Consider the following 11,036-nt stretch of genomic DNA (forward strand, 5'->3'; position numbering starts at 1 on the left):
GCACTTGTACCCCAGTGTTTATAGCAGCACTTTCAACAATAGCCAAATTATGGAAAGCCTAAATGTCCATCAACTGATGAATGGATAAAGAAATTGTGGTTTATATACACAATGGAATACTATGTAGCAATGAGAAAGAATGAAATATGGCCTTTTGTAGCAACGTGGATGGAACTGGAGAGTGTTATGCTAGGTGAAATAAGTCATACAGAGAAAGACAGATACCATATGTTTTCACTCTGATGTGGATCCTGAGAAACTTAACAGAAGACCATGGGGGAGAAGGGGAAAAAGAGTTACAGAGAGGAAAGGAGGCAAATAATAAGAGACTGTTAAAAACTGAGAATAAATTGAGGGTTGAAGGGGGGTGGGAGGGAGGGGAAAGTGGGTGATGGGCATTGAGGAGGACACCTGTTGGGATGAGCACTGGGTGTTGTATGGAAACCAATTTGACAATAAATTTCCTATTAAAAAATTATTTTAATAAAAAAATACATAAGATAAAAGTAAAATTTCCCCTGTCTCACATCTGGGTTTCTTCTGAAATGCCTACTCTATTTCTACAACAACTTTAGGGGGCCACCAGAAACAGAGGCCAGAAACATATATTTATAAGCTTTTTTCCCCATTCAGTTCCATAATTGTGCATGGCCAATATCACTAATAATCAGTTGTTTCTGGTATCAAACCCTAGCAAGTATTCCATCCTTCTCTGCTGTTTTCAAAGTCCATGTGAAGATGTTCTACCAATACCTAAAAAGTGAAAAAAGTTTTGTTAGTTTAGTATTTGAATTTTAGACATTTTCTAAAATTATCTGTTCACACATGGAATGTAAGTTCAGTGAAAATAGGGGCTTTAATTTGTTCAACATGTTATTCCCAAAGCCTAGGGCACTCTCTATATGCTACCAAATGGAGCTCAATTATATTTGTCAAATAAATAAATAATAAATAAATAAATAAATAAATGTGTTTATTTAACTATAGACTCATGTTACTCATCCTTCATTAATATACTTACTCAGAAATTTTCTTGAAGAGTTTCATGGTTTTGTTAATGTAACACAGTAAGTCATGTTTGCTATTTATAAGGTAATGCTTTTTATATTTAAACTGGATAGGTTATTGATAGTTCATTTTAATTACCTTTTTTAATTCAATCTGATTTTTGTCTTTAGTTTTTTGTTTTTAATAACTATTGCATATTGTTCATCATAGTTTAACATAAGATTTTTCTATGTATATCTTTGCCTATTTATCTGTCATCTATTTATCATTTTTCTATTATATACCCATAATCTATTATCTGTTTTTATAATTATATTTTGCTTATTGACTTTATTCTTCTCAGTAGTTATCTGTGTTTTTTCTTCCTTTCCATTGCTTATTTTCTCTACCTGTGGTATACTATGCTTCCACATTTTAAACTCTCCATTATTTTTTGTCCACATCTATTAAATTATTTCCTGCCATTTAAAAACATTCTGAGTTTGGGGGAAACTTCTTTATGTGTATTCTGTTAATCACAGATTTGAAATGATGCAATGTCAAAATTTTTGGACTTTTATTCATCTGACTTGTGATTCTATTTTAGTTGATATCTTTCCATAACTTTCTTTTATAATCAAGCTTTAAATTTTTTTATTTCCCTTTACTTTTTAGTATTATTACCATGATTAGATTGCTCTTTATTGAACAGTTTTATTTTTATTTTTTAAGTTAACCTTGTGTGTGCATGTGTGTGTGTTTAAGATATCAAACTTGCCAGCAATCTTTCAAACTTTCTTCTGGATTCGTGATTTTTTGGAAGTAGTTTTTCCTTTATTTTCCTCTGTTTCTTGTTTGTTTTCTTTTAAAATTTCTTTTCTCTTATTCCTTTCTTTTCTCTCTTTCTTTCCTCCCCCATTTTTTCTTTATTTTTTGAGTGTGTTAGATGATAGTTATTTTCCATATATTTTCTTTTTTCTTCCATTTTTATCTGTTCCTTCTTAAATTTTTTCTTCCTGTCCTCCAATATTCCTAATAATGTTTTATTGTCTAGATGTACCAAAGTTGATTTATCTATAGACTTGCTGAAGGACATCTTCGTAGTTTCCTAAATTTTACAATTGTGAATATAGCTGCTATAAACATTTGTGGGCAGACATAGTGTAGACCTAAATTTTCAACTCCTTTGGGTTGACTCCTTTGCTGACCATATTATTAGAGTATTTAATTTTGTAAGAAATCGCCAAATTTTCTTTCAAAGTGGCTGTCCCATTTCGTATTTCTACCAGCAATGAATGAGAATTACTGTTGCTTCATATTCTCACCAGCATTTGGTGTTGCCATTGTTCTATATTTTGTTTATTTATTTATTTTTTGAAACAGCTCACTACACTTGTAAGGCAATGTGTTGTATACAGTTCCCATTACTACTTTTGTGTGTGACTTATTCTACAATGCCTTCTGCCTGTTTGATCATCTGAATTTAAAGGAATCAAAAAAAATGGACTTATCCACAAGGTGTATGCCCAACATTTTTCCCAAAAGAGCTTTGTATGTGTGTGTCATATATATCAAAATCCAATGAGCCACCACCACTGCTCACCACACAAAATGCACTCCTTTTACATTTTCTTTTAAAAGTGTGGATGTATAGGGTCGCTTGGGTGGCTCAATAGGTTGAGCGTCAGATTCTTGGTTTGGCTCAGGTTGTGGTTGCAGGGTTGTGGGTTCAAGCCCGGCATCAGGCTTCATGTTGAGCATGGAACCTGCTTAGAATTCTCTCTCGCTATCTCTCTCTCTCTCCCTTCCTCTACCCCTCTGCTCCCCCCCCCTTTAAAAAAATAAAATAAAACAAAAGTGTGGATGAATCTGTTGAAGATGCATGATTATGTAGTAAAACATCATTCTGATTATTTCATACATCAAAACTTATGGGGATAGAAAAATAGCTGTGAATTTCCTTATTCCCAGCCCCCCCCCCCCACCGTACAAAAAAATAAATAAAAATCCTCTTCCTGAGATGGCTGTGATTTTTCTCCATCTGGATTATTTCAAGGTTTCATTTTTTTCTGTATTTTGAATATGGATAGTTGTGATTTTTTAGTATGTATCCTGTTTGATGTTCTCTAATCTTCTATATCTGTGTTTTGGTTTCTGTCATTAATTTTGAAAAGTTCTACTGCCATTATTTCTTCAGATGTTCCTTTTTCTCATTTCCCTTTTCTCCTCCCAGTATTCCATTTAAGTATTTGTTACACTTTTTCAGATTGTCACATAATTCTTGGATGCCATGCTCTGTTTTTTCTCTTTTTTTCTTTGCATTTAAGCTTGGTAAGTTTCTATTGAGCAGTCTTCAGGAATCACTGATTCCTTCCTCTAACTTGTTCAGTCTACTAGTGTGCCTATCAAAGGCATTCTTCATTTCAGTTACAATGTTTTTGATATCTAGCATTTATTTTGATTCTTTCTTACATTTTCTCTTTGTCCGCTTATATTAGTCATCTGTTATTGCATGCTACTTTTTCCTTTAGAGCCCTTACTGTATTAATCATCATTATTTTCAGTTCCCTGTTAGATATGTCCACCATCTGATTCTGTTGCTTGCTTTGGGTTTTTTCTTCCTTTTGTTACACATAGTAATTTTTTTGTTGTTGAAAGCAGAACACCTTGTATTAGACAATAGAAACTGATGTAAATAGGCCATTAGTGTGAAGGTTTATGAAAATCTTGCTAGGATAATCTTTTTAGGATGTGTTTAATATCTGCTGTGTTGCTGAAGCTCTAGGTACCTCTGGAAAAGTAGTATCTTCTAACGTCTTTGCTTTTGTCTCTTGACTCTGAACTCTTATAAGTATTCTTTCTTAGAGAGAAAAGGGCTCTACAGCTATAATACACTGTATTATGTTATATATTGTGTGGTGGTAGTTGTGGAAAGGGGTAGTGTTCTGTAATATTATGGTTATACCTCAATATTTTAGGCCTGTGTCCGTAAGCTGTGATTTTCCCAACTGTTTCTCCAGTGATGTCAACTGACTAAGCCACCCAGACCCCCCTCCTTTTTAACTCAATCTTAAGTTTGGTTTGTTTCTATTGTTATGTATTCAAGTTTAAAATCTTTCCCTCCTGATTTGTTTCCTCTTTGTCAAGAATTGTAGTAATTCACTGCTTATTGTACAATCTCTGAAAATAGTTGTTCATATGTTTTTTTCCAGAATTTAGTTTTTTGTCACAGAAGGCAAATCTTGTGGGAATGGTTCTTACATGACTAGATGTGGAAACATCTTAAATTCATTATTTTTAAACATTAAATGACATTTACATTTGTATTGTAAGCACACATTTCAGTGAGAGTTTACTATTCTTTATATATTGACATATTTTATTTGTTTATATTCTGTTTAAAACTTTTGAAGTGAAATTTATGAGACTGACTTACCTATAATTTTTATATTAGTTTCTATATAAGACTCATGACAGACTCATAAATATAGGTTGGAAATATTGCCTTTATGATCACTCTTGGGTTTGTAAGAATGGTCTTGTTTCTTTTATTTATTTATTTTTTCTTTTAAAAATATATTTAATATGAAATTTATTGTCAAATTGGTTTCCATACAACACCTAGTGCTCATCCCAACAGGTGCCCTCCTCAATGCCCATCACCCATTTTCCCCTCCTTCTCTTAAACATTAATAGTAAATAGTGAAGCCAATTACAAAAGAGTCATTTTTCACTTGAAGATTATTAATAAAAATTTAATTTCTTTAGTAAATATTTTAAAATTTATGTTTCTCCTTTTTACATCATTTGATCTATTTAAATTTTTTTATTTCAAAAAATTAATTTGTGGTAAAAATATTGTTTATTATACAGTTGAATCCCTGAGCAGAGGTTGGGAACATAGAACTCCCATGTAGCCAGAAATCTGCATATAATTCTTGACTCCCTAAAGTTGAAACTGCTAATATCTTACTGACAACCAGAAGACTTACTGATAACATAAACAGTTGACTAACATATATTTTGTGTGCTATATGTATTTTATGCTGTTTTCTTACAATTAAGTAAGCTAGAGAAGAGAAAATGTTATTAAGAAAATCATAAGGAAGGGACGATACATTTACAGCACTGTACTGTATTTATTGAAAAAGATCTGTGTTGAAGTGGACCCATGCAGTTCAAGTCCATGTTGTTCAGGGATGAACTGTGTATATATTTTAAATATCAGGAGTACCTGTCTATAGTGCTATCCCCTTTTCATTCCTGATACTTGTGATTTGATGTTGCTGTTTTTCCATTGTTATATTGGTTAGGGTTTTATACATCTTACTGGTCTTTCTGAGAATCAATGTTAAGCCATGTGATCATCTCACACCTGTCAGAATGGCTAAAATCAAAAACAAGAAACAAGTGCGGGTGAGGATGCAGTTCTCCATGAAGGAAACTTCATGCACTGTTGGTGGGAATGCAAACTGGTGCAGCCACTATGGAAAACGGTATGGAGTTTCCTCAAAAAGTTAAAAACAGAACTGCCCTGTGATCTGGCACGCACACTACTGGGTATTTACCCAAAAAATACAAAAACGCTGATTCAAAGGGATACACACACCCCTGTTCTATTGCAGCATTATTGCCAATAGCCAAATTATGGAAGTGGCCCACGTGTCCATCGATAAATGAATGGAAGAGAATATGTGGTCCAAATATACAATGGAATATTATCCAGCCATAAAAAAGAATGAAATCTTGCCATTTGCAACGACATAGATGGAGCTAGAAAATATAATGTTAGGCGAGATAACTTACAGAAAGACAAATACCATATGATTTCACTTATATGTGGAATTTAAGGAACAAAACTAAATAAGAAAGGAAAAAGGAGACAGAGACACAGAGAGAGAGAAACAAAGAAATCAACTCTTAACCATAGAGAACAAACTGATGGTTACCAGATGGGAGGAGGAGAGGTGACTGGGGAGATGGGGGAAATAAAAGAAGGGGATTAAAGAGTACACTTATCATGATAAGCATTGAATAAAGTATACAATTGAAGAATCACTATATTATACCCCTGTGACTAATATGACATGTATGTTCACTATACCAAAATTAAAATTAAAAACTTAATAAAACATACAAAAATAGCCAGTAGAAAAAAATGTTAAGCCATGTGAATATCCTATGTTATCCTTATTTTTTCTATTTCATGAATTTTTATCTGCATTATTTACTTTCATTTTTTTTGTTTTGACTTGTTTTCTATTTCACTATGTTAAAATAGAAGATTAATCTGGTTGTTCCTGCTTTTCTTGCTTATAGTATCTACTTACAGTGTTTTTCATATATCTCTTTAAATACTTCTTTTCCTGTATTGCAGAAGTTTAGACATAGCAAACTGTACTATTTAGTTCAAAGTCAAAATTTTATTTCTTTTTGATCCATTGAGTTTTAGCTAATTACCTAATTAGTATTTATTTCTATATTAACCTGAGCATCATCAAAGAACATACCCTGTATGATTTCAATCGTTGAATCTGTGGAGGGTTTCTTTATGTCCCATCACAATAGTGAATGACAGTAAGTGTTCTTATGTATTTTGAGCACTAGCATGTTTTTATTGCTAATGCCATTGTGGGAAGTTTAAGGAATTGGATGCTTGTACATTTTATAGATTAGACAGTCAAACTCTACCCTGTGTGCTTTCTAGTTGGAGATGTTGGAGAGTTCAAATATCTCCTGTTACTATAGTTCTTGGCACAGATTTTGTTCTATCGATGAGGTCCACACACACTCAGAATTGGAAAGGGCAAAGTGAGCTGAGATCACCTTTCTGGTCCTTTTGACATTTTCTACCAAGGAAATTTCATCTTAGAAAGTTTGTGAATACATGTGGGCTATTTTCCACAGCAGTATTGAGACCCCAACTTCCTAGTGAAGCTGTTTTAATGGATGAGGAAGCAGTGACATCTTTTTGCTTTCATTTTTCTGGTCCCTGGACCACAGTTAAGGTTATGCATTTTTAAAATTGTATCTCTAATGGTAGCCTATCTTTGTGAATTTTACTATGTGCTCTTAGGGTCATTATAAGAGTGTCACTCAGAAGTTCCTCCAGTCTTTCCAAGTTTCACAGGCCTCAATTCACCTTAATTAATCATTTCCTGTTTAAAATAAACTGTTTACTTCTCCTACACTTACAAAACTTCTACTAATATAACGTTATAATATGGAAGAGCTCTGGGTCCATATGTTTTGCTATCTACACACTAAAAAAGTTCCAGATAATTCTAGAAATAATTTTTAAATAAAAAAGATATTTTCTAAAAATAGAATTATAATTAACTTATGGAAATATTCAGGGAAAATGGCATCCAAACAATATTAGTTACATTAAATAGAGTATTATGTCTCTGGTTTTATTGTACTCTTTAGTCACATATGATTATTAAGGATTTTTAAATACAGATCATGATCTTTTATACATAGTCTTAGTAAGAATTTAAAAAGAAATTTTTAATATTATTATTCCTTCCACTATATTTTCAAACTATTTGGTATTTACACATAAGAAAGCTTAGATTAGCAAAACTTTATCTGATTTTGTGACTTTGAGGGCATTTGTCATATCATGAAATACATTGACATCAGGAAATACAGGTAAATCATTATGTGGAGTTAATTTCTACCTTTTTTTTAAAGCATAGCAAATATAACTTATGATAATTTAATATATTCATTTGTTTTAAACTTATATATCACAAACATTTAAATTTTTTTTTTCAACGTTTTTTAATTTATTTTTGGGACAGAGAGAGACAGAGCATGAACGGGGGAGGGGCAGAGAGAGAGGGAGACACAGAATCGGAAACAGGCTCCAGGCTCCGAGCCATCAGCCCAGAGCCTGACGCGGGGCTCGAACTCACGGACCGCGAGATCGTGACCTGGCTGAAGTCAGACGCTCAACCGACTGCGCCACCCAGGCGCCCCTATCACAAACATTTAAATCTGTTTCCTTATGCTTATCAGTAAGTATGCTAGGATAATTATCAGAACATTTTTCCTTATCAATGAAGAAAATAAAGTCCAGAGAAAGCCCTCAAAGGATACACGCCACCAGAGAAGGAAAGCTCCTTATGTTTGGGCTATTATTAGATTATTTGCTTATGCCTGAGGTTACTGCAGTCCTCATGGACAACAGCCCTTGAGCCTGCACTTCTGTCCCCATAATTGACTTTATGATTGCTCCTCTCCCAATGGAATCCATCACAGAGGGTGAGCAAAACCTCAATGTGGAAAACTCCTGAAGAAAGGTATCAGAAGTAAAGTAAGTACTATTGATATTTTCCTGAGTGATCATGGACTCTGGAGACCCAAGGTTGTTATGGTCCTCAAATATCCACGGTTATCCCATTGTCCTTATATTAAGATATATAAGGCATAATAGAATACAAGAAAGGAACTCTCCTTCATATATATATTCCTTAAGGCTGTTGGCCCTGACTGAAGAGTGAGAGCCCTTGAATTGATGCAGCTTTGATAAAAAGTTATTCATTGTCATGTGAAGATTGGAATGTTTATCAGCTTCTTTCTCTGCTTCAAAGAAAATGGCTAATATGTAATATATGAAATCACAGAACTACTAATGGAAATAAAATATATACAATGAGGCAATAAAATGCATTTATTTGGGAAGAATATCCTTGACCTGAGATTTGGAAAGAGCTTTAGAAATGCTATCTAGGCTTACTGATTGCTTTGATGTTATTAATTTTAACATACCGATAACTAATCACTTTTTATTCTATTTTCAGAGTTGGCACAGTAATAATGGAATTCAAATAGATAGAGGTAAAAGAAGGCAAAAATATTTCTAAATATGTTTGTTACTGTTTTTAATGATTCAGACACTGATAGGCAATCATGATGGCTATGGCACTATCATACAGATTATATGTATTCTTTGTATTTTAGATTATATTCTTATTTTAGGTAAAGATAATTATTTAACGATAAATACATTAGGAATAGAAACTCAAAACGTGATGAACATTGGACAATATATTAAATTACTTCCTTGGTAAATACTCAGCAAAATTATGATCTGAAATACAATAACCTTTAACTTCTTTCACTGCTTAATAGAATAACAGTCTTATGGACTTAGTATTATATAGTTCAAATTCCTGATTCCTTATGACGTTAACATGGTTTTATATGCAATATTTAATTAAGATATAACTAATTTAGTCTACACTTAAGAAAGTGTTTGTGTTACTAGGAACAAAGCCCAGATTTCATTTGTTTGTTCTTCCTTGTGCCTTTCAGCAGGTTTCTGCCATGAGTGACAGGGGAACAAACAATCACTCGGAAGTGACTGACTTCATCCTTGTAGGCTTCAGGGTCCGCTCCGAGCTCCACATTCTCCTCTTCCTGATCTTTCTGTTTGTGTATGCCATGATCCTTCTAGGGAATGTTGGGATGATGACCATTATTATGACCGATCCTCGGCTGAACACACCCATGTATTTCTTCCTGGGCAACCTGTCCTTCATTGATCTCTTCTATTCGTCTGTTATTGCACCCAAGGCCATGATCAACTTCTGGTCTGAGAGCAAGTCCATCTCCTTTGCAGGTTGTGTGACCCAGCTCTTTCTCTTTGCCCTCTTCATCGTGGCAGAGGGATTTCTCCTGGCAGCCATGGCTTATGACCGCTTCATTGCCATCTGCAACCCACTCCTCTACTCTGTCCAGATGACAGCACATCTCTGCACGCAGTTGGTGGCTGGTTCCTATATTTGTGGCTGCTTTAGCTCAATTCTTTTGACCAGCGTGACATTTACTTTGTCCTTTTGTGCTTCCCGAGCCATCGACCACTTTTACTGTGATTACCGTCCACTTCAGAGGATTTCTTGTTCTGATCTCTACTTTCTTAAGGTGGTTTCTTTTTTCTTATGCAGCATTATTATTTTGCCTACCATAATTGTCATTATTGTGTCCTATATGTATATTGTGTCCACGGTTTTAAAGATAAGATCCTCTGAGGGACGTAAGAAAGCGTTTTCTACCTGCAGCTCTCACCTGGGAGTCGTGAGTGTGCTGTACGGTGCTGTGATTTTTATGTATTTCATCCCTGATAGATTTCCTGAGCTGAGTAAAGTGGCCTCATTATGTTATACCCTAGTCACTCCCATGCTGAATCCTTTGATTTACTCTCTGAGAAACAAAGATGTCAAAGAAGCTTTGAGAAAGATTCTAGGGAAAAAAATACTTTTATTTAATTCTATCTTAACAGTGACATAACTGAAAGACATGGGTATTATGACAGTCTAGGGAGGCATTGACACAAAGAATGCACCAATGATTTTGAAATATTTAAGTTTAGAAAGTTTATTTATTTAAATCCCTTGTACTTATAGCTGAAGAATACATTTGGTCTATATTTTGACTAGCTGTTGATTTTGGGATGGAATGGCTTTCTCCATACTTCATCTTCATTTGAGTAAAGACAATGATTGCCATGTAATTTGATTTTAAGGAAAATATATTCCAAGTTTGCTGCTGGCTCTCTAAGGATGATGTTGGGATGTATTGTCTATCTTGAGTCAGTAACAAATGTTATATAGTGTATATAATCAGTAGATGTAACAAAATCCGATATAATAAGACAGGTCAAAATATCAGATTTACTGAAAAAAAAAAAAACCTTTCCGAGTGCTGAGTGAGAGAAACAGATACTCTGTAGAGTGTACAGGGCCCTAAAGGTGACATATGAGCCACTCTCCATTATGTAGGGGTGGAATGATTGACACACTTATTAAATGGTTTTTCTGACTTCGAGTAATTATCCTCCCTTTCACAAGACAACTGTAATGAAACTGAACCAAAAATAAAGACAATTCATTTTTTGTTATATATGGCCTAGTAAGAGTTAATTCATCACATTGATAATTATTGAATTTTGATGCCTTCTTGTCCTATGAAGTTCCCTATGTATGAATAATTTCAGTCCTAGCTCACCATCAAATCAAGGGAAAATAGCTATAGAGAACTAA

At 33.9% G+C, this 11,036-nt stretch overlaps 1 protein-coding gene across 1 annotated transcript; it reads left to right on the top strand.

Moving 5' to 3' along the window:
- The first annotated feature begins 9,261 nt into the window (after positions 1 to 9,261).
- LOC115518713 (olfactory receptor 9K2-like) lies at positions 9,262 to 10,284 on the top strand. The gene has a single exon (XM_030322265.1). It carries the CDS (start codon positions 9,322 to 9,324, stop codon positions 10,282 to 10,284), a length of 963 nt encoding a protein of 320 aa, XP_030178125.1. The 5' UTR covers positions 9,262 to 9,321.
- The last annotated feature ends 752 nt before the right edge of the window (positions 10,285 to 11,036 follow it).

Source organism: Lynx canadensis, chromosome B4, assembly GCF_007474595.2.
Source record: "Lynx canadensis isolate LIC74 chromosome B4, mLynCan4.pri.v2, whole genome shotgun sequence".
NCBI classification, from domain to species: domain Eukaryota; kingdom Metazoa; phylum Chordata; class Mammalia; order Carnivora; family Felidae; genus Lynx; species Lynx canadensis.

Excerpts from the sequence above, each read along its gene's own strand:
- LOC115518713 (XM_030322265.1), top strand. The coding sequence starts at position 9,322 with ATGAGTGACAGGGGAACAAACAATCACTCGGAAGTGACTGACTTCATC.